Source organism: Fundulus heteroclitus, chromosome 20, assembly GCF_011125445.2.
Source record: "Fundulus heteroclitus isolate FHET01 chromosome 20, MU-UCD_Fhet_4.1, whole genome shotgun sequence".
Taxonomy (NCBI): Eukaryota; Metazoa; Chordata; class Actinopteri; order Cyprinodontiformes; family Fundulidae; genus Fundulus; species Fundulus heteroclitus.
In genome coordinates this window covers 18,618,784-18,643,768 of record NC_046380.1, presented here as the reverse complement: position 1 = coordinate 18,643,768, position 24,985 = coordinate 18,618,784, and the positions used below count along the sequence as shown (strand labels likewise).

The window sequence follows — 24,985 nt, the reverse complement described above, 5'->3', positions numbered from 1 at the left end:
GGTATACCCACCTATCACAGTAAAAAGAGGGGACAGCAGAATCTGCCAAAACCTTTTTCCATATTTCTTGTTTCTTTAATATCATTAAAGAAACTAAAGAGGACTATAACTAGGTGATTTTGGCACAGTAGGTTAAAGTGAAAATCCCATAATACCAAAATACACTCCTGGTCAAAATCTTAAGACCGGTTTAAAAATTGCACAAATTTGCATTTTGCATTGTTGGATCTGAAGAAGGTTCTAAGTAGAGCTTCAAAATGCAATAAAGTACAAATGGGAACAAGAGACCAAACGTCATAAGCAGGCAATTTATTGAAAACAACAATTTAACTCAAGTAGGCTATTCATCAGCTGGTCAAAAGTTTAAGACCACAGCCTTTAAAGGCCAAAATCTGTGCAAAAGCTTGGATTCCATGTCATTTCCTGTCAAGTAATCACACTGTGAAGATCTCTTGATGGCAAAGGCAAAAAAAACTCACCGTCTTCGGACGTGGTAGGATTGTTGAACTGCATATAAACTAGGCCTCTCACAATGTGCCATCGCTGAGGTTTGACGCAGAAAGATGGTTATTTTGCATTTCTTAAAAGATCCTCAGGGTTATGAAACAAAAGATTCAAGTGGTAGACCCAAAACAAATCTCACCAGCACTGAGCCGGAGGATCCGAATGGCTGTCTGTCAAGACACGGGACGATCATCGTCTCAAATCAAGGCTATTAAAGGTATACTATGCAACCGGGGTTGATTTTCCAGCGAGGCGCCCCCCAGAGGGCGAAAGTAAAGTGTACTGTCATAAAGATGCTCAGCTATTCTGGTTTCTCCGTCAAACCAGGCGCGGTTGTTTTGAGTTTAGCAGACAGGCCAATGCAACGAAAAGTCGAAAAAACGGCAGTACAAACAATGACTAACACAGTGAAGGTATGAACATCAGACTTCCCGCAGCGCTATCTTGGCAAGGCGGCCGCCTTGCCGCTGCCGCCGCTGTAGCATCTCGCCAACATAAAAAAAAAAATAAATAATAATAATAATAATAAAACTCGATATGCTTGCATGTTTATTTGACGTTAACACGCGGTTCTTTGTTGCTTTCGCGCGTGCATATAGGGAATGGCAGGGCAAAAACTCATGGAGTTCTCGCCGTAAAGCAAGACCGACTCTCGCGGTCTTGCACGAGACTTCTGAGCCTGTGGGTGCGGGCCGAGGGCTTTTGTAATTGCAAGTGCGGTATTTCCCCCACAGACCACCAGGGCGGCCGAGAAAACCTTTGTTCGACCTGAAATGACTCATTTAATCATACAAAACGGTATGGAACACATTAATTAACTGAAAAATGTTGCATAGTATGCCTTTAATGGTGCTGACTGCAGCCCAATAACCATCAGACCGCCTCTGCGAAGGAAGGGCTTCAAAACAAGAAATGTTTTCAAAAGCCAAGTCTCCTTCAACGTCATGAGATTGTCCGTTTTGACCTTGGAAGGGAGCACCTAATATGAGACATTTAAAAGGTGGAAGAAAGTTTTACTCTCTGACGAGAAAAAACTTAACCTTGATGGTCCTGATGGCTTCCAATGTTACTGTCACGACAAGGAGATGCCACCTGAGATGTTTTCAATGCGGCACAGTGCAGGGGGCCACATTATGATCTGGGGTGCTTTTCCTTCAAGGGAACAATGGAGTTCAGGTTGTGCAGGGGCCACCAAACAGCAGCTGGCTACGTGGAAATGTTGCACTGGGGCAACCCATAACCGAGGGCCCTCGCCTGTGTGGTAATAACTGGGTCTTTCAGCAGGACAACGCTACAGTTCACAATGCTCGTCTGACCAAGACTTTTTTCCAGGAGAATAACCATCCTGCATGTTCCCTTGATCTTAATCCAGTTGAGAACATTTGGGGATGAACGGCAAAGGGTTTACAAAAATGGACATCAGTTCCAGACAGTGGACGGCCTTCCTGAAGACGTCTTCACCACCTGGAGCAACATTTGCACACAGCCTTTTGGAAACACTTGCATCAAGCACAGCAAAACAAATTTTTGAAGTGATAATGGTGGAGCTACTCACTACTGAGTCAGTTTTTGACATTTTAATTTCTGTTTTAGGAGTTTTACTTTTTTTTTTGTTTTTTAACCGATGAACAACCAAATTGAGATAAATTGTTGTTTTCAATAAATTGCCTGCTGACAATTTTTTTGGTCTCTTGTTCCCCATTTCATCTTTTTTTATTTTGAAGCTGTACTTAGAACCTCCTTAAGATCCAACAATGCAAAACGTTTGACATGATCTAGTTGCTATTATACAAAAACGGAAAAGCAACAAATGCTCCAACTAATGTTAAAATAACAGACCCTTACAGCTACAATACAGCCTTAATATTATATTATTTATATTAAGGTCAATATTAACATTTATTTATCACTATTTTGGTTTCCATATTTATTCTTGAGCAAGTATATAGATTTATAATGCAAAATTTAGTATTACACTATAAGTGAACATTACTCTGTTAATTAATTTGAACGTCTGCTCTGGTAGAGGGTGCAGATGACATTTCACTAAGATGTTGCTCGCATCGCAACTTGTTAACTGTACTTTTAAAACTATATGGCTGTCCACTAGTTTCCTCGCCACGGCCTTCCGAACAGCAGACTTTAACATCTTTCAGATATTTTATTGTGCGATCTACATGCAATCTTTAACACCTGTAAAGTCGTGACACGAATTGGGGGGGTTGAAGTTGACCCACCAATATTACGTCGCTGATTCAACGTGGAAGCTAGTAACAAACCACCGTGAACTGTAAGTGGTAACAACATATTGGGCAACAACAGCAATATTAAAATTTACAGTTATGCAGTTGGCTTCAACTTAGTGCAGTAACTTCAGCCTATAATAACACATTTTAATGAAATCGTGACTCGCTGCAATATTTAAAAATATTGCTGCAGTCATGATTGTCTAATATCATGCAGCCCCATTAACACTGGTTTTCTTCTATGTGCATGTGTTTTATTTGTGTTTGTTGCCAGGTGAGGTGAGGGATATTTGGTATTCTTTTTAGGAACGCCCATTTCTATTAATGCATTTACATTACGGGTGTATAGAAGTTTGGAATAACTTACAGCCTTTGTATATGTCTGTAGGAATCTGGACAGCGCTGGAGGAGTAGTTAACCTTGTTTTTAAAATTGGGATCGTCGACAAACTCCAGCTCCAAGGAGGACGAGGTCTCCAGCGGGGTTTCCTCCTCTCCGTCTTCTGTCTGCTGAAAGACACACAAACACACCAGTGAGCATATAAATTAGACACAGTTTTATATAAATAAATAAAAACCCAGGGTTACAGAGCTTCATTTTGTCGCCTCCTATATATACTGCGACTATTGAAGACACGTACAGTATTTGTTCTCAGCATATATTAACTTTTCCCTGACTCGCAGATTTTGAATTATGTTGAGCATATAAATAGCAATTATTCCGCCTGCTGTCTGGCCCCAGATTTAGTGGTTCTGTTCTCTGCCTCTAATCAGAGAAAAACAGCAGGTATTAAATCAGTTACCAAACAGAGGGAGTCATTAGTAGCTATGATAACTATCGCAGACCCATGTGGTGTCAGATGAATTAACCCCAACAATGACCAGCAACTAGCACCACTTAATCACTGTTTAGTTTCCCACCCAACACAACTGATTACAGATTTTCTTCTCTGCTGTCTCATAATGTCACGATCGACCTCACGTTTCTTACTTTCAGGGGTTTTCGTTTTAGGACTTAGGAGACATTTTATTGCATATGGGATCGACCAAATGTCAGAGAATGCCAACAAGTGAAAAACAAAAATGTTGTCGATGTGATCTATGTCTGTTCCCACAGGATGAAATAAAAATGTTCAGTCTTTATTATCTCATTCCCGTTTTGACATCCGAAAGCGTCCACTAAAAAAGTGTTTTTCTAGGGTGAATCCTTAGAAAACCTGACAAATCAACTGTTAAGGAAGTATAATTCAGCAGAATCTATTTTAAACTAACAAAACTTGACCACTTGTCAAACTCCTTCATTCATAGAGTTCCTACTTGGTCTAGACTCCAGCTTAGATTGCTCCTCTAAATTGTGGTGACAGCAAAAGTTTCTGTGTGATGTAAATATGCTGCTTTCATTTTGATAAAGTGGCATGGGTTAATTGGATGTGACATGACTAAACAAAAAAAAAAAAAGGTTTGTTTTTTTCCCAAAGAATATGAATCAAAACCCCTTGTCCACAACAGAAACTGATTGATGGGCTGGCTTTAATTGACTATTAAAACGCAATTACAAACTGTTGTCAGGACGAGCCAGGGGACTTTTGAGATGAAGCCCCTCTGTAACAAAGCGGAGGAGGCAACAATATCATGAAAGAAAACGACCCATGAGACACTTTCCAGCTCAACAATTGGCATAAAAATCTGTGTTTAACATAAGAATGAGTAGAGACATTAAAAACAAACAAAACAAAAAAATCAAAGACCTGGTAAAAAAACTAAATTCAGTTTATTTTCTTGGCTTCTATTATAATTATTATTAGGTTTAAGGTCAATACAATAAAAATATCATTTTAGCAGCAACAGTCTGAACATATTTTATAAGAACAGTCAGTATTATATATAAAATTAATATTTGAGTCTTCAAAACAAATTTGCATTAAGCAAAATTAGTCTTCTTTTTATTATATTATTACTGTTGTTACAACATTGTTATACAACAACTGGTATAGCCAATATCAGTATTCTAATATGATAGATAATCCATGACTTTTTAAAATAATCAATTTGTATTTATATGAAATTACATCATTTATATATTTGGGTTATCTGTTATTTATGTGCTAAGTGCTAAGTGTAAGGATAGTAATTGATTCAAAAAGTATATTTGGCTGAAAACAACATTTTAAAGTTTTTACAATGGTAAAATCTTTAGAAAAAGCTTTACTTGAGTAATTAAAGAAATTTAGAAAAGAAACACATTTTCCAAGTAGTTGGAAAAAGTAGTTTCAAAATGTATACTTGATTTTTTCTATTGCAACACATAATTAGGTAATTGATGTTGGTTTTTGCCAAGCTTAACTGTGAGAGCTACAGTAGGTATTTGTTTGTCATTTAGAGTGACTCTAATTCTTTCAGCGTTGAGCTGGTAACCCCCCCCCCTCCTCCAGAAGAGCCCAATCATAATTAACCAAGGCAGTGTCTAATTAGAAACTGAATAAATTCACACAGGAAAGACTGATTGGTTCATTTTCTTCAACCATCTACCACCTGTTTTGCTCGATTCATTACCCAATTTGTTAATTTTATCTCCCTGTTCTCGAAGGTTTAATTAAAGGCTGAAGGGGCCAAAGATGACATTTCAACGTTTCCTTTACTCCTGCCCTTAGCCGACCACGGCTAACCTGAAACATCTCTAATGATCCCGCCTGTGTGTTCAGATCAAAGCCAGATCACACACACCTTCTGTCAGTATAAGACAAACAGAGATCTCTCCACAGATGGGAAAATTGTTACATGGCTGTCTGAACATTGTGCGAGTCGTGCTATAACAGCTAAAAGGCAGAAAGAGGTTTGATCGACCAACATCATAATCAAACTTGTATTAATTTATTTTATGTGATTGAATGTCCTGCTATAAGCAAATTACAACCTAGAGACATGATTGGCAGTATTTTTCTACGAGACACATTAAAGTGCTGCATTTAATGTTAAATTATGCAGACGAAAGAATATTTTCATAATCAAGTAGCATGCTTTAATTGCTCTGCTATTTTGTGAGCTGGAGCCATTTTTTCTTTCTAAATACGTACAACGTCCTCCATAATTATTGGCACCAACGATAAAGATGTACAAAAAGCCTTCAAATATATTCATATATTGCAGTGGCAAACTCTCACACTGAAAAATAAAAGTTATTTTTCAATTGTCCAGTCTATATGGCTTTTGTAGATCAGAAGAAGGGACCTTCAAGGTCGATTCGGGCCCTCGGGCCCAGGCTGCCCTTTGTCTTCAATCCTGTTTTTGGGGTTCAGGGACAGGATCCAAAGATGTAGTCCTTAGAAAGAGGTAGTCCCAGTGGGGTACCTCAGGGTCTCATCTATAGTTTTTTTTTTCTTTTGCAATAGATGTGTTTCTGTCGATATATTTAGGATAGTGGTGTCCAAAGCCGGTCAGACAGAGTCCCACGAATTACAATATTTCCCTTGTTTAACACAATGGAAATATCAAAGTCGTGGCTCATTACCAGGCTTGTGCAGAAGCCAATGACACGCTGAGAAGGCAATTAAGCTGTCTGAATCTGGTGTATTACAGCAGGGACACGTCCAAAACTTGCAGGACACTGCCCCCAAAGTCTTGGAGCGTGTCTGTCAACTTGAAACAGGTCGACTGCTCTTTCTGAGTTTAAGTATTTTGGTGTTTTGTTCATGAGTGATGGAAGCAGAAGAGATGGTAAGACAGACTGATGCTGGATATCAGTAACGCCAGCGCTGCTCCCATCTGTCATAGTAAAGACTGAGCTGTGAAAAAACGTAAAGCTCTTAATTTACTGGTCCATCTACATTCAGGCCTCACCTGTGGTCATGAGACATGGATCATGTGAAAAAGAACGAGATCCCCATTAGAAGCGTTTGAAATTAGCTTCCTCTCTTGTGTAGCTGGACCCAGGCTTTGGGATGCAGTGAAAAGCTCCATCATTCTTGAGGAAATCAGAGCATTTCTGCTAAAAAGGAGTCAGTTGTGGTTCCAGCACCTCTTAACAAGGCAACCTGGGTGCCTTTCTTTGGAGATTTTTTAAGCATATCACAGTAGGAAAGGAGCTATATATCCATACTGGCCTGGGTTGTTTGTGGAGATAGATGTCAGTGTTCCCCTCCTTGACTTGCTTTCTCAATGACCTGATCTTAGCTAGGCAAAAGACGGGTGGATAGATTTATTGTAAGGCTTTGTACACAGCTTTGCCAGGCACATTAATACTATTCTATTTAAGATCCAAAAAGATTTGTCTGTCTGGTAGCAACAAATTTCAAGACAGTTGAGAAAACCTGAAACGTGCAATAAAAATCTATTTACCATAAGGATGAACATCAGACATGCTCGGGCACATTACACTTCTGAACCAAGGGTGAAGCGACACGAGGAGAAATTCACTGGGTGCGGCGCACAAGAGGGGAAAAGAGCCTGCCAATGACTTACCTTTACTTGAAACCAATTTTGTCTGACATCCTCTTTATATTTCAGGATTACGTTCAGAGCATCGGAGCTTAACTGAAGAGATTCACCGAGTGAGACTGACTTTGAGGGTTACTGGTGGGGGTTCAGAGACGAACGACCTCTGCCTGACTCCCGCCATCGGTTCTGGGAGGTCGTAAAGTTGTAGACGAGTGGGTCAGAGGTGCGTCACAGTCCCGGCCTCAGTGTGCCATGTTAATGATGACCGATGTTCTCCAATTAGATGTGCTGACAGGCCCTAAAGCGCTGTGTCATTAATCACGACACTGTCGTGCGCTAAGAGAAAATCACACCGTGATTTATTGCTCCTCCGCTTCTCTTTTCTCACTCTCTGTCCCATCTTCTCCCTGCTTCGGTGATCTAAAAGGGATCCTTGCTTGCCTCCTTGAAACTTAATCAGTGGGTTTGGGGGGTTCAAAGCGTGCCCTATCCTGTGCAGGAATGGGAGAAAAAACCTTTCTTTTTTTTTTTTTTTTCAGACGACAAACATGCAAACCTTTCTTTGAAAGACATGACTGACATGAACACGAGAAAAGCCACGTCGCTGTTGGAAATACACGTGTTTTGGACTGGGGGCACCTTGAAGGACTGACCAGGCTGACTGATAACACCGTTCTCATCCAGGGGACAAAGGGGAAGTCTGGAAATAACATCTGGGGGAGGACATCAGAATTCACAGACTCATGCATGTCGACCTGGCCGTGCTCCGTCACACAAACTCACCATACAGAACTGCCAACTCACTAACGCACACAGACAGCGCAGCAGGATCCTGCGACCCGAGGAGTATGGGCATCAACACCGAGAAGGCCAAGGGGAGGGGCGGGAAGGGCTTGCGGGGAGGGGTGAAAGGGAACGGGAAGCGGATCGAGTGGGATCTCGTGGGTGGGTTGGGTCACGGGGGGGGGGGGTGAAGGCAGGCAGACGGTGCGGGGAGGGAGGGAGGGTGGAGCAGTCCGTACTGTACTCACATAGTCTGAATCCGCTTTGGAATCGTAGTATGAAATGGCATTCTCCTGTGCAGAAAAGAAAAGTAAGAAGAAAAGGTGATGAGAGAAGATATAGCCGTGCCTATATCAGCCCCCGACCTGTGGTGGTGAGCAGGAGAGAGAGAGAGAGAAAGTCATGGTTATATTCAATCACACTGATCAGCATGAGAATATAATCGGCATCACAGAACACAGGAGAAGTAGTGTGATGTGAAATGACTGCCATGGCGAGGCGAGATGTATGAAACTAGAGCACAAGTTTGAGTCGTTCTTGTGCTGCGGAGAAATGTAGCGTGAGGTCAGATGGTCCGCAGCGAAAGCAGAAAAAGGCCCCAGCAACACGGCACTGCATTTTCCTCAAACTGATTTTTTTTCCCTGTGTTTTCACAAACATCTCCATCCAGGTGACTTTGGAAACTAAAAGGTTGTGAAAACATAAACGTCACAGTGGAAGAATATTCTAAGCCTGTGTGGTCCAGATTCTTCCATACGGGCCAAAATTGTCAAGTTCAAAGTACTTGTGGGCTATAAATTATCTTTTTTTTTTATTTATAATGAGTTATATTGTAAATTTTCTTTTACCTTTTCAATAACAAACTAAACATTGAATATTTTAATAAAAATAACAAAATAGTCTGATGTTTATATTAAGGATCTGTAAATCATTGTGGAACTGAAACATAAAGAGTGTCACATATTTGCGACATTTAAGACATTTTATTACTCTCACCCTAGATAATAGGTACATTTTGTACCTAAGGCTTGAGACCACAAAAAAATCCTTCAAAATGCCACAAATGCACTGCAAAAAGGGAACTAAAAGTAAGTAAAATCTTCTTGAAAGTAGTATATTTGCCAATAAAATTTGTATTTTGACCCCTAAAATAAGATTAGATTATTTTAGATATACTGCACTGTTCCTATTCAATTGGTCGATAATCTTATTTACCTGCTCAAATCAAGGACAGATACACTGATTTCAAGATTTTACTTACTTTTAGTTTCATTTTTGCAGTGTGGCTTGTTAGGATATCAACAAGGTCAAGTGGAACGAGCTGTTTATCCCAGAACTGCATGGCACACTTAGATGGCACTGACCCAAAAGATTGGCACATATCTATCAGATACCACCCCGGAGGTGACACAGCTTCCCTGCTGATGTCACAGTTTGGATGTGTACCGCCCTTGTATGGGTGTGTCCCGAGATCCCTTTATAATGTTTGTGTGATGAGCACTCGAGGCCTCCTGCCGATCAGGGGCCCATCAGCGCTGGTGTGACTGTAACTATTTCTCTGTCTTTACCTAGATAAAATATAACTAAAATCATACTTGTCTGTTTTATGCTTCCTACATTCAAGGTAATAAGTAAGTGGGGGTCGCCTGACTGGGTAAAACGAACTGGGTCCACCGAGGGTGTTTCACCGTAGACACGGCCCGGTGAAACAGTAACAGGCTTTAACGGGATTTGAACAAATTGAAGATTTATTGTATTTTTTTTAAAACCAAGCCAAATATTGCAGAAAGCATGTTCAAAACACATATTTTGTCTCGCAGAATCCTTGAGTGGCCAGTAAAACGTTTCTATTACCAGCCACAGGGGGTTGTTTTTGTAGTTTCTGACCCACGAGGCAATAGTGGGTATGCAGAAAATAAGCCACTATGCTGTTATTTCTCAAAACCTTTGTTTGCCATCAAATGGCTACGATGCAAACCGAGCTTTGTTAAAATCTCAGTTTTTCTCACCTGCAATTTAGTTTGCATATGAAAAAGAGATGCAAACACAGAAAAAAAAGACTTCTTTAAAAAAAATGTCTGTGCTAGTGTGGACAGGGCCTTTACCTCTAGCTTTTCTCCTCTGTGGGAGTTTATCAACCTCTGTTGTTAGTGTTCAGTTGTGGTAAGTAGCTCCCAGCAGAGGGTAGAAACACACAGAAAAGAATAAAAAAATAAGAATGAAAAATCATACCACTGTGTTAAACTGTTTTGTTCCACTTAACCACTTTCCAGCGGAGCTTCCAGCTACAAGCTGAGGCTCCAGATTCAGATTTTTATGACCAAAGCTTTTACCCTTTATCCAGCTACATACTCAGCATACTGACTGCCCAGTCATCCTCTGTCCCCTCTCAGCTTGAGTCCTTATCGGCCTTGCAGGTAGGCGTGAGGGTGGGCAGTGGCTGCATTCGCTGAGCAGCATCCGTAAGGTCTGCCTCATCATCATGACAAGAGACTGGCTGAGGATGTGTTCCCAAGGACAACACGGTGACGGCCGCGCTCCAACAGGTAGAGCTGCGGTCGTTGTCTGGTGAGACGGGCCGGCTGACTGAGAGACTTCTTCTTTACACCCGTTCCATTAATTTCCTATCTAAGAATTACAGCGAGGTCCGTCAGGAGTTATAACTTTGCTTTTTCACGCATGCATCCTCTAAATTTTTTTCAGGCTGAAACCCATTTCCTAGGGTTACCCCTACCCCTAAACGTTGAGATTTAATCCAAAATTTCAAACTGTGAAATGGGTCACTCCTTCAAAAGGCTGACACATTATTGGTCGGTACTGTTTTTAATTAGTAAACATACTTGACTTAATAAGCCTTTATGTGTCAGGTAATCAAGCAGGCGTTACTTTTTATGCTTATTAAGGAGGAGAAAGAAACACAATAGCAAATGTAAGCTATTAAAAACTGAACTCACTTTTATTTGTTAATGTATTGCAAATTATGTGAACAAAATAATGCGCAATGCCTTGCAAAACTATTAATAAACCCCTTTTCACATTTTGTCACATTACAACCTCAAATTGCAATATATTTTACTGGCATCTTACATGCTAGACAAGGTAGTGCATATGTGTGAAGCAGAAAGGAAAAGATACGTGGTTTGCAAAATTTGTTACAAATAATAAATCTCAAAGGTGTTGCATACATATTTGTTATTTATTACATATTTTTTTGTCTTTTACTATTTCCACCCTAGATAAATTCCATGTATGGCGTTGCAGCATCATAATGTGGGAATGCTTTTCTTCAGCAGAGACGCAGGTAACACTGAAAAAACTGTTAGGGGCTGCAAAAGACTCGAGGCTGGGACAGAGGTCCACCTTCCAGTTGGACATCAGCATGTGTTTAAATAACCTTGACCTAAATGCAGTTGAGAAATTGTGACAGGACTGGACAATGGGTTTTCACAGATAGTCCGCATCCAGTCTGACTGATGCAACTATTTTTCAAAGGAGAATGGGCAAAAGTTTTAGTCTGTACGTATGCAAAGCTAGTAGGGACCTTGCTCCAAACGCTTTTAGTTATAATTAAAGCAAAATGTTCCATATTCTGTTTCTGATTAGAAATGCATGCTGCACCTTTCAGATTTTTATTTTCAAAATAATTAAAAAAGAAAAACATGCCTCATTTTCCTCTCACCTCAGAATTATGCTTTACTTTGTGTTGGTCAAACAGATGAATCGCCCTAAAAATACACTGTAGTTGGTGGCTGTGATGTGTAACAACGTGGGAAACCTTAAAGCATTAAGGTTTTGCAAGGCACTGCACTATGTGGTATATACTTGCTCCAAAAATAAAAACAGACATTTTACACTAACCCTTGGAGAGTTAATCAGCACAAATCAAACTACTATTGTGGATATGCCATTCTCCCCACCCCCTCGAGACAATATATTTGACCAGACAAATACGACATAACTTTTTCCTTTTTTAGGGTGGTTTAGATGAACTGAAAAGGATATAAAAAAAAAATGATGCATCAAACCAGATAATATAATGGCTGATATGATGGAAAAATATTTTATGTTGAAATGTCAACGTTTTGTGGCGATCGCCAACAATTAACAGCGATACCAAGTGTAATATAGATTAGCTCTTCAAACTAAATAACACTGCTGCTACTGTACCGTTAAAATATGGTTAAAGTGAAAATATTTACATTTGTCAGCATATTTGCAAGCACAACCCCTGCATTATTACCTCTTTATCTCTTATTAATATTTGTTTTGAAGGGTTAAGGAGTCCTTGGACCTCCCCCTACTTCACTGAAACACCCTAACCCTTAGAAACAGACATTTGGCAAAATAGGATTCAGCCAAACCCTTACAAATGGGAACATCCATTTTAAAGCATGAACATTGTGCTGATTTAAATTTTTTTTGTGTTGCTCTCAGGATAAACAATCATCAAGACGTCACCGGTCTTTGGGCTCTAGTGTTGATTAGCCACCAAGCACAGTCCCACAAAACTTGAAGAAAGGAAAACGTAGGAACAAAGCTGAACCAGACACCAACGCAGGGCACAGATTGTGTTTTGGGAAACAAGTAGGGACAAAACAGCATAAGAGCAGATTCTGCCTCTGAAACATTTCCTCAACTTACCAGCACCTCCCCTCTTCCCTCCAGCTCTGAACTGGATGAGGAGTGAAGATGGAAAGAAAGGCGAAGAGAGGAGGGATCGGTGCGGATCAGTCAGGGAGCAAACCTGGTAAGTTGGAGGTCAGGTTTAGGCTGGGCTGATATGAGGGGATGGGCTGAGGAAGAAGATGCATGGTAGTAGAGTGTGTAGTAGGAGAGAAAGACTGCCAGTGCTAAAAATATCCTCAAATGCCTTTGATGACAGAGAGTAGAGGAGAAAAACAGTGAAAGAGAGAGAAGGGAGGGGTGGTCTGCTGGCAGGGTGGATCTGAAGCCCAGTCCTGCTCAGACTGGTCTGCCACTTCTAAAGAGTTCGCTCTTTTTGCTGCACAATTAAAACTCATCATTCAGAACAACTTCCTGTAAAGAAACACTTGGCTCTCCACATCCAAAGCACATCATCTTCTTTACACAAACAAATATTAGATGTAAAAAAGTGTGCATCAGAGGGACAGTCTCTGAATTTGAACCGTGTTATGACTATTGGTTCAGTGAGCGGCTAAAACACAACCACAAGGTGGCTGCGTCCACCAAGTTCTTGAAAATCCACTATGGTGCCTTGTCCAGGCATGGAGTTGAAATTGAACTTGATACCCAAAAAAAAAACTCCCTCAGGTCTGCGTCATCAGAGATTTCAGGAGGACAAGCTGCTGCTGATTTCCAAAATTGGACTGAATCGACAATTTCTACTCAACAGAAGATTTGTTATCCAGTCCAACTTCTAACTGGTAAATTCGATACAATTAGAAACAGTAAATTGCAGATCTTATAATGAATTAAAACTAAATATCAACTAGTTAAACATAGCCTTGTTAAGATATTTTGTATGGCACACATTTAAAACAACATACAATGATGAATAAAATGAAAGAATGGTATCCATAGCTACAGCCACTGTGACACTGAACATCAAGCTCCCCTTGTGGTTAACATTTTTTTTTTTTTTTTCGGGAATGCCACTGGTATTTTAAGAAGTGGCAGAAAACCAACTGGAGGACGAAATCAGCCATTTTTAAGCTTGATGGACAGAGATCGAAGACTGGCTGGGCAGCAATCAAAACTCGTCTCTTTTGTCTGATCAGTGAAAGAACGTTTTTTTTGTCTTTGTACTAAAATTGAAACCACTCTCTTTCACACACACATTGGGATGTCACTTCTGTTTCTACTAGCAACACATCTAGAAAAAAAATTAATAAATTAAGCGCTCCTTAAAAATGTTTTGTATATCTTCTTATGGACTATAAAAAGCAATCTGAATGTATTCATTTCTGTATTGGTAAGTCGAACACTGCAAAAACTGAACTAGAAATTAGTCAAATCTTCTCAAAATGAGTGTATCTGTCCTTGATTTGAGCAGGTAAATAAGATGATCTACCAATGGAACAAGATTTTTGCACTTAAAATAAGAACAACTCATCTCCATCGTCTTATTTGAAGTGCAGGATGTCTAATTATCTTATTTTAGGGGTCAAAATACTCATTCCATTGGCAGATAATCTTATTTACCTGCTCAAAGCCAGGGTAAATACACTAACTTTAAGAATATTTTACTTATTTTCAGATCCGTTTTTGCAGTGAAGCTTTAGCAAATCAAGAGCTCAAAAATCGGACTCAAAATTCTGGTAATTGTATCTCTGGTGTTTTATTAGCTGCTCTATAAAGCAGTTTGAATATTTTAATTTGGAAAACAAACAAACTTTAATAACCTGACTAAAACCTCATCATTAGTGATACAATAATTAGGGAACTGTGTTCCCACTGTTTAGATTATTCTGCATATTTTTTTGATGTTTCACCTCCATAAACACCCCCAATTCAACAGCTGACCAAACGATAATTCAAAGGCCTGCTAATTAACAGTCAAATTAAACAAGATGTATCAAAGCAAGGAAATCTCTAAAAACTGCTGGACAATGGTGCTTAAATAGGTGAGCATTTAAAATGAGATTAGATCACCAGGCATATTCTAAATCCATAATTTCACTGCCTGCTTCTGAACAAAGGGATAGACCATGAATGACGTAGATAAGTGATTCAGATAAAAGTGACGGAGGTGTTAGCACCCAATAAAATATTGTAATAGACAAATACATGTTATTATCTAAGTATTCCCCAATTAAACCGCACGTCGCAGGTTTACCTTAGCAGCCCTGGGTACTTTGTAGTTACTCATGAAAGCAATCTGCACACACATGCACAGACGAGACGGCTCAGTGCTTGTGTTTCCAAAGCCACCATGACCCTGAGTCATGACCAGGGTCACCACAGCCATCTGCTACAGCTGGTCACAGGTCTCTCTGGGCGGCGGATTTAGGTTAAACACGCATCTCATTCCGCATACGTGAAGCAATTATCCTGCACTGATCTCTTTAACCTTAATATACATTCAATTTATGTTGTTATATATATATAAAGAGGATTACACGGTGTCTTGATTTTACTGCTAAACACATTTCCGCGCACATACAAATGCGCACAAGCGCGAGTGTCGCACGTACGCATGCAAAATTCCCACAGACACAAGGTGCTATCAGTAAATTAAATCTTTGACTCAGAGTGAACCAACAACTACAAAAAAGGTAGACAAACACTGAGGTCACTTGATGATCTCCTGCCCCTCCCCTGCATCAGTCTCCCTCCGCTCATCTTCTACACCCCCTATCCTCTCCTCACTCTTATCTCACCCCGCTTCCTTTTCTCTCATTTTGCTTCATCATTCCTCCTCTCCCTCTCCCTCTCTCTCTCATTCTCCTTCCTGCCATGTCTTATCTTCATCTCTCTCCTCCCATCTCTGTTCCTCCAGCCAGCCTCCTCTCACCAATTTCAGACTTCAGCAAAAGCAGCGGCGTGTAGGTTAGTTGCCTAGCGTTGCTATAGAAACCGCCTCTCTGCTCCAGATTACAATGTGACTTTGTCTCCTCGCCACTGCTGAGAATGTCTGCTCACTTGAACATCTGAGCAGATACGTGTCACCCCGTCTTTCGCTTTGTTTTTTTTTGTCCCCCCCCCCCACACACACTCTGTTTCACCGTGAGACTGTGTGACTGTTTTTTTTTTCTTATGAACATTCGTTATGCGTCCTTTTAAACGCACTTAAACGTCCTCCTTCGCGTAAAGGTCACAACCTTTAAAAGCCCCAAAATTTCTGTCTGAGCAAGTTGTCCGATTAATGATTTCCTCGCGCAGGGCAACAGCGGCGACTGAAAGATGGCCAGCAGACATAAAAGGCCGTCACATGTTGGGTTACATGCTACGAGTCGCTAGGAGTGAACCTTTTGAATCTTAACTCCCCTGATGTGCAGGTGGAGACGGGCTGACATTTGAGCGCGTGACAAGCGCTCCATCATGGGCGAGGACAGATTACAGTCATATTCATATCTCCTCTGGACACCTGCTAATGATTTTATAATTACAGAAGACACTCGCTGCCTCTGCCTATGCCCTGGGGTGTCCACACAAGCATGAAGTAAAACGGCCAAACACACACAAATGGTGTACCCTCTCCCAGACAGTCCAGCAATCATTCCTTCCCCCGTTCTCCCTAATGGAAGCTGACATTATATCAAACACAATAAAGGATTTCATTTACTGCTCTTCATTAACCCGCAAACATCAGCCCCAGAAGGTAAACACCCTGCCGCCACCCTGACACACACACACACACACACACACACACACACACACACACACGCATATACAACTCAGCTGCTGTGGAAATCCAGACAGAAAATACAGGAAATGTCTTCACAGTAAAGTTAATCAGAGATGCTTCAAGTGGAATTTGACTGAAAAATAGAACCGGATGAAATCAGATCAGGTGGTTTAAAAACTGCATGGAGGCGCAGTTGGTAGCACAGATATTTTGCAGTAAGAAGGTCCTGGCTTCTGCACCTGTCCTAGAGTCTTTCTGCATTTTATCCCTGTGCATACGTGGGTTTTCTCCAGGTACACCGGCTTCCTCCCACAGTCCAAAAACAAAATTGTTAGGTTAAATGATAGGTCTAGATTGTCCTTAAGGTATGAGTGGGTGAGCATGGTTCTCTGTTCTATGTTTATCTGTGTCGCCCTCTGAAGGACTTGTGATCTGTCCAGGATGTAGCCCGCTTCTTGTCCAATGACCACCGTGCAAAAGAACCAGCTCACAATTGACCCTGCAAGGAAAAGCAGGTCGACACAATGGATGGATGGTCAGAGACTCAGAAATTCTATCTTTGACGAATCAGTGAATGCATCATGTTATGGGAACGACACTTCTTTGTATGGTTCACTGAAAGAAGAAGACTCAAAGTAAGCTGTCTTCAGGATCAATGTGGCGATTAAAAATTAAGTTGGAGGATGTACAGAGACTTTAGAAGCCAGTTCAAAGAAAACTGTATTTTCTACAACATGCCTAGACATGTAGTTCATTCATGGTGTCATCCCTTTAAAAAAAAATCTACTAGTAGATTGGGCCGTTATTAGTGGATTGAATCGTTTAGAATGTTCCCATTAGCGTTGGGAGCTGAGTGATAAATTGTTTTGCTCATTTCACTAGTAAAGTGAGGACCTTTTGTTGGTTAGGGTTAGGTTTTACACTATAAAGAAAGAAGAAAAAGAAATCTTCTATCTGTCATTGCAATTGTACATTCCAATGAACTTTGTCTTCTGCATTTAACCCTAACCTTTAGGGAGCAGTGGGCAGCTATCACAGCGCCGGGGGAGCAATCTGGGGCTCATGGTCTTGCTCAGGAGCCACAGTGGCAGTCTGTGGGGATCGAACCGGGTACTTGCAACCTTCTCAGAGTGCAAGCACACTGCTCTACCCCCCCCCCCCCCCCCCCCCCCCCCCCCAAAGAGGGAGTGGAAGCTTATGGTGTTAGGGTTGGGCATAAACCCGTAAAGGTTAGGGTTAGGACATAGAAAGGCTAAGAAGACTGTTAGTCCACGGGAAGATAAAGCACAACCCTCACAAGCGTGTGTGTGTGTGTGTGTGTGTCTCCTTTCGGCTGCTCCCTTGCACACAAATTTGCACCCTGGTCCCCGAGGACTGCTACACAATGGAAGGACCTGGATTATTTATCTAGATTTTGTGCAAAAATTAAACAAAATGGTTACTAGATGGGTCGCATGCTTAAAATCCAAACCAGGCTGAAGAAAATTAAAAGAAATAGCTCAAAAATAAACAAATAAGCCCAAAGCCAAGATCAAGGGTGAGGGTTGGAGCTGTGACATTTAAATACGTCACTTTAAGCAGATAACAGGAAGGTCAGGTCCATAGACATTTGCTTAAAAAAGAAAATGTACATGTATAAAAGGAAAACACATTTTAAAATGCTGTTCTGTAAATTTTCTTAGAATAATCAAAAATAGGTGTTGCAAAAATTGACCACCAATTTCTGATCAGTGCATCTCTGCTCCTTTGCTCTAGTCTTTCAGTCTTTCTTCCCATCACTCCTCTTCTTTAGACTCCAGACAACCTTTCTGCCGATCTCAAGTGGTCAAAAGGTAGAAATTAATGAAGCAACCCAGTTTAACCCGGAGATTAAAACCGTTCAGGATAACCACTAACACTCAGCCATCACTTCTATTGCTCACACACCAAACTGCTACCTTACAATTTGCATTATGTTCAGTAGGAAAAGACTGACATTCAATTTCTGCTGGAACACAAGGGCATTCACGCTAAAAGGACGGATGTCAAAAAAAAAAGGAAAAAGAAAAAGGAAAATAGAAAATCACACGAACGCTATCAAAAACTAATTTGCTCAGCTCATTTCCTGTAGTTTATGTGGCCCAGAGGTTTTTACCAGTGTGAAAAGGTGAACTCGTGATGTTTAAATGGCTGTAAATTAATCATAGACATGTGAAAAATGTCAGGGATCTAAAAAGGCCTTTAACTGTTTTGATCTTGAACTGCGGAGGTCATCCATGAATAGGAAAGGAAAATCTTTTTGTGCCATTATTTTTCTAAGAAATGTGAAATCCTAGAACAGGTGCGATGCTTACTCACAGAACATGCCATGTTTCACACAATTGTTAACCCCTCCTTGACAGCAAGGAAAATACGCTATTGTAGTTTATCAGGTATATCGTCTTCACTTGAACCGCTGCAGTCTGAAGGTTCTAGTTAGTCTATAAGCTTTGAAAACCCCTTTGTACATTTTGTACTTCATTTTTTTTGGCTGTCTCAAAATTAGCCAACACAGTGGACAACAATCTGCCCTTTGAAGTATCCACAGCAATTTGTCTGTGCTGCCATTAAATGCCCCGGCCTCTTTGCTTCACTGTCTGCTGTGATTGTTCCCCTCTGTATCAAACGTTCAGTCAATCAGCGTTCAATCTCCACGCATCTTCTACGAAATACAATTACAGATATCAGATGCAACTCCAATGTCAATATTGTTTCATTTTATTCTCGAGGATCTCTTAATTTAGATTATAAACACTGTGCTTATTTTTACATATCCTCTGTCCTTAAAAGGCCAGCTTGATGTCAACTCGTTTCAAATCAAACAGCTAGCATGATGCATGAGATCAGGAACCACTTGTTGGCTTTACTGCAGACCGTAATTTGAATTTGTTTAATTTTTTATGCACGCACCACAGAAAAGTGTGTATGAGTTGTTGTTTTTATGTTTTTTTTTTTTGGGTACTCGAATACACCATTGTGAAGTGGCTAATCTGCACTAGAAATAAACACTTGTCCTGTGTGAACGATTTGAGTGAAGAAGACTCATTTTCAGGTCCAGACTACTTTATTTGTTTGTCACAAAGAAATATGTTTTACACAGCTGTAATTTATTTTAAAATGATGTTTGAGATGAAACAAAAAAAAAGAGTCCCTTATGATATGAGTTCTTCGTTTTTTTGTGTTAAAGAGGTTCTCCTAAGGTTGTGTTAAAGTTAGTTTAAAAGACGCCATTTATTTGAGAAAAAAACAAACGTGTTGCATTGTCTGGGCTCCTCCTGTCCCTTTTAGTCACGCTACATGGTTTGCAGCTTGACCAGGTTTTTGGTTTCGGTCCGAATCTGCATCTGTCAGACTAAAACTTGATGTAATTTCCATCCTTACCAGAATCTCTTTCCTCCTTTCATGCTCTGGGCAAGCTAGTTAAACCTGTACATAATAAAGTACATTACCATTATGCTAACTGGTTGGTCAAGCTGGATGATAGATAGCTTTTCCTGTCCACTTGAGTTAATGCTGAATGCAAATAAGAATGTTTTCGTAAATACCCCTTTGGAGAATAAAAAAAAACACAAATAAAAAATACCGAATCACGTCTTGGTGCTACGGTTTTTTCATTTAAATATAAAGTTAAAGCTTAAAAAAGGAGCTAAAAACTGGTTAGTAATAGTAACAGACGGTAATTTTGGTTATGCTTGTGCTTTTAATAGCGCAAAAAAAAAAAAAATCAACAAAACTAATATGATTTAAAAGGATTTTAAAGGAAGGTAGGGTGGTGGTGGTGCAACAGCTGCCACTGCTAACAAAAACACTATGATCAGTGTGTCTTAATGAAGAACATTTTTGTAAATACAAGTTCAGGTTCCCTTTCTAAAAAGCGTACATTGCCATTGCTTTGGTATGTAAAATTGCCAAAGCAATTTTACATGCCGTTATTATTATACCCTCCTATCTTATAGCTCTTAAAGAAAAATTGTCATTGGCTAACATTTGGTATTGGATGCTGAACCTTTTAAAAAAAAAGTGAACATCAGCCACAAGAACCCGTCTCTGTTTGAGTTCCCTGCTTTTAAGAAAATGTGTTTTCTCACAAAAATGCCCGCGTTTAAAGTGAAGACAATAAATAAATGCACCAACTGGCTTTCTAAAAAATTAAACTGCTGGCCTGAAGGAAGGAAAAACCCAAAGAGGGAGAGAGCTACTGAGCTTAAGTGAGACGCAGATAAAGGAGTGCATGACAGTGGCCTTGGGCGCGGCTGAGTCCCTCTTCTCCTGTTTTTTTTTTTTTTCGTTGGCATGCTCTGCATCTCCAGGCTCTTAAGCGATTAGGGAGCTGCTGAGACCATGCCGTCCAAGCATAGCTCCATGCAGATGTTCATTTGTATGCCAATAAACAAACGTGCCCCCAGATTAAAGCTCCAATGCACAATGCAAATTCAGCACAGTGAATGGCATTCTCCATGCCTGTGTCTTCAGTGTCTTGCCCCCTCTTCAGACAGAGCCTCATTGCCCATCCGAACTGCACGCTCGCTTGAACGGCTCCCAGATGGATGGCCACGAATCGGCAAGACTAAAAGGGGGTTGAATAAAGAAGAGAAAACATAAAATAAAATGCCACTTTTTGTGAAAATAAATGCTCAATTTGAATAAATAAGGCTAAAAATGCTGCAGTTATATCTCATGCCCCCAATTTCCCCCATCAATCTGCAATTTCCAGCCTTTACTCTCTCTCTGTAAACATCCTGCAGGTCTCATTATTCCTTCTCTCTCATTTCCCATCCTCTTTTGCTCCCTCTTTTCTATCTCTGCTGTGCTGTCTTTTTCTTTCTGAGCCTGACACTTCCCCTTGGTAAAAGCAGTTAAATCACTCTGTGAATATTCCAATCCCGAGATAAGCAAAGGAGGCTTTGTCCTGCTGCACTCTGGGTAATGCTGTTCTCCATTGTTGGATGACAGGGCTCCATAGAGAAGCAGGTTTTAATGCTGATAGCATCTCCACCCTGCATGGACACAATGCTAGATAAAACCCCTATCCAGCGTGACACACACATGCCAACGTCCCCCAAACAAGCCTCAATCTGTGCAACTCGGGAAAGGCGGAAAGGTGGTGTAGCGCCAAAAAGAGACACGCAAGATAACAGGTCCCAGCAATATGAACACTATCACATGATCCCGGGGGAAATTGTTAGAGCAAATGCAATTATTACCCAAGTCTAACATTTCACATCTATAGCCACACTGACCAGTTATGCACAGTCTGCTGCTGTGTCTGAACCGCCACATCCCATCCCACTGTAGACTTTTGTATGACATAGTCGGCAAAAAAAAAAAAAAAAAAAACGATCCCGGTTCTACTTTTTCAGATGGGCGGAATACAGATTTTCATTTCTCCGAGATTTTAAAGCCATTTTACCTCTGCTACTCCTGAAAAGTCAACCACCCCATCCCATCTCCCACCTGCTGACCGAGTGCCCAATCAACAATCAGTGCTGGCCAAAAGAAACCTGTAATTTTCGACTCCGTAATCATTTCTATCAGATGCTTTGCTGTCCTTCACAATGATTTGAAAATTTAAATGACAAAGGGTACTTTGCTTTAACATTATCTGCAGTCAGGCGCCTGGGACCCACTGCTGCACGACGCAAACTATACTGAGCCACAACATAAAACAGAAATTTACAACATTTATAACATAGGGACATTAAGACGTCACATATATGAATTTTTCTGACCAGAATACCTTCTTTCACAAGCTTACAACTAATTAAAAAACGGTAAGTGCAGTGTGCATTTGGTCTGATGCTCTATTCACACTTGGTGTTCAATTTAATCTCCGTGTAAATACAGCTGTTCTGTGAAAGCCTCAAAGGTTTGATAGAGAACAGCAGTAAAACAAAGAGCATCATGAAGACCAAGGACCACAGCAGACAGATCAGTGCGTGGAGAAGTTTAAAGCAGGGTTAGATTATTAAATAATACTCCGAGCTTTGAACATCTAATGGAGCACTGTTCAATCCATCCTCTGAAAATGGAAAGCGTACGGCTCCGGTTCAAACCTAGGCAAGACATGGCCGCCCACCTAATCCGACAGAGCATTATCCGATCCAGCAGGATCCGGTTAGCAGGTCAGAGTTGACATGAAGATAGATGAAGCTTAACACAGGGGAAACGGTGGAACAAAACCTGTTGGAAGCTCCGCAGGACTTCAGCTTTCAGCAAAACAACAGCTCTTAAAACACAGCTAGAGCTACAATGTGATAGTTTAGATGAAGGTACTTTAGGTGTTAGACTGGAGTATTGAAAATCCAGGCGTAGATCCAATTAAGAACCTGTGCCAAGACTGAAAAATGTATTTTTATAGACACTATGCATATAATCTGACTGATCTTGAGCTATTTTCCTAAAATAATGTGTAATCGGGCATACATTCAGTCTTCATGTGCCAGTTTGGTAGAGGCACACCTGAAAAGACTTACAGGTATAATTAGAGCAAAATGTATTTCTACAAAGCATTGACTTGGGAGCATTGGGAGTTTAACGCATGGTACAAATTTAAAACCCCATGTATCCTTTTCCTCCAACTATACAATTGTGCACTACTTTGTGCTGGTCTATCAGGGAAAAATCCCAATAAAATACAAACAGATTTGGAGTGCTATAATGGCAAAATGGGAAAAAAGGTCAAGGGGATTGAATACTTCATACTAACATATTCATTACATACAAATCTGATTTCAAATTAAGCTCAAAGGCACTTTTTGGAAAAAGAAATCAACTTTTAAGCATGTCAAGCCCCCATTCTGTATTAAAATGTTTTTATATTAATCTGATATAATATTCTAATCTTACAGTACATGTTTTCATTCACTGTAAGCCGAAAATCAAGATAATTAACAGGAATAAAAGTTTGAATACATCCGTCTGTTACAAATAATTCTTTATATTGTGTTTCCCGCAGAAAATCAGTTACTTAAATAAATGAACCTTATAATAATACTTAAGTTTAGTGAATGGGTCTGTGGAAGCAAAATCAGTTCCCAAAACCTAGAAATGTTCCCACTGTAGCTAAAATGAGATATTTGTCATATCTGTCAGGCTGTCAGAGGAGGCAGCAGACATTTACAGCCAAGAGCATAAACACAAACGGATGTGATTCAGGTTTCATTTGTGACCCTGCATCAACTATCTTTCTCGCCTATCGTTTTTATTTGCCATAAAAAGACCGAAAAGGTTTAAAAAACGTCCCTCTGGCTAAAAATGATTCCCATAATCCCTAAATATTGAACTCTGTATCACATAATACTAACATCCAACTTAGAATCCAAACATTTTTTCAATAAAAAAAGTTATCAGCGGTCCATATTTCCTTTTTTTCCCCCCAATGAGTCTGTTGTGAATGTACAGCCCCAATAGAATCAGGTTTACCCTTTAAAATGACATTTCACGGGTTTTGACCATGTGGTGAAATGTGAAAATCAGGGTCTGCAACATGGCTCGCTGGATTTCTCTGACTATTGATTCCCATCTTCTGTGAGGCACGGGATCGATCAGAGGGATTTAGACATGGGGGCCACTTTCTAAACATTCCCCCCTGGTAAGCGGGCCGCATCCCAGTTGGCCAAGCTCCTCCTGACAAAAAGCTTTACTGCCAAAGCAGAACGTTTCTTCCTTTGCCCTCTTTCCCATTAGCTGTCCTTTTACCTTAAAGCGTCTTAGAATCAGCATCTTTCTTAATGTACCTGCAGTTTTTGTTAAGAACAAATAGTGAAATGAAACATAAAAGGTAGGGGAAAAAGTGACAGAGAAGCAGCCATAGCAAGGAGGAAAAAAAAGCTCAGAAAAAGGGGGAAGAAATGTAAGTAGGGCATCTCAACACTGTCAAGCACCACTTAAACAAATTACAGAAGCTTACAATCAAGATACAGAAATTACAAAACTGTTGGGTCACCACAGCAACCAAAAGTCTAATCAAAGCTGTGATCAGTGTAGTAGCTGATGGAATGAGAGAAGGAGACGATGGAGACGAGAGAGGAGAGAGAGAGAGAGAGGCTGCAGTCAAGATGGACCTTCATGCCGTAAATTGGATTGAGAAACAAATCAGCGATGTTGGTCTGACCGCCTGTGGTACAAATCTGATGTCTCTTAGTATCAGAGCTACAGGTTTATCACAAAAAAAAACTGAACTGAGATACAGTTGCTGATCAATGATGATATTTATCTCAATTAACAGGATTTTTTTTTGCAAAAAAAATAAAAAAAAAGACTCAACAAACACACTGCTTTCACTTAACCTTAAAAGTGAGAACTCAGATCGGGGGATGAAGTCACACTGACCTGACTGTGTTCTAGCTGCGTATCAGAGAACCAGATGAATCTGCTCTCTTTTGTGCTCTGTGGGCAGGTGTACTATAACCACAAAGGCCATTAACAATACATTGATCAGCATTTTTTGGTCAAAGCTGGGGATGTCCTGATTGGATCCTAAGTATTGGGATTGCGATCAAGTTATTCTGTACCGGATCCCCAGACTGAACCCAACTTAAAACTCCTTATGGCTCATGTTACTCTCAGCTACCTTTATAGTTTTACTGCTATAGGCTTAGGCTACTGGAGTATATCAGGATCTAATTTTCTCACTCTATTGAGTTCTACTGTTCTTCAATTATGCATTATGT

At 40.3% G+C, this 24,985-nt stretch overlaps 1 protein-coding gene across 5 annotated transcripts in view; it reads right to left on the bottom strand.

The window, feature by feature from the left end:
- cacna2d2a (calcium channel, voltage-dependent, alpha 2/delta subunit 2a) overlaps nt 1-24,985 on the bottom strand; it is a 248,431-nt gene that overhangs the window by 90,730 nt on the left and 132,716 nt on the right. For 2 of the 5 annotated variants that reach the window (XM_021321935.2, XM_012873335.3), the window contains exons 5-6: nt 8,215-8,259; nt 3,118-3,259 (exon numbers count right to left, since the gene is read on the bottom strand). In XM_021321935.2, the coding sequence (XP_021177610.2) occupies nt 3,118-3,259; nt 8,215-8,259 (187 nt within the window). The remainder of the gene's footprint in view (nt 1-3,117; nt 3,260-8,214; nt 8,260-24,985) is intronic. The other 3 variants (XM_036152026.1, XM_021321936.2, XM_021321937.2) reach the window with 3 other exon arrangements.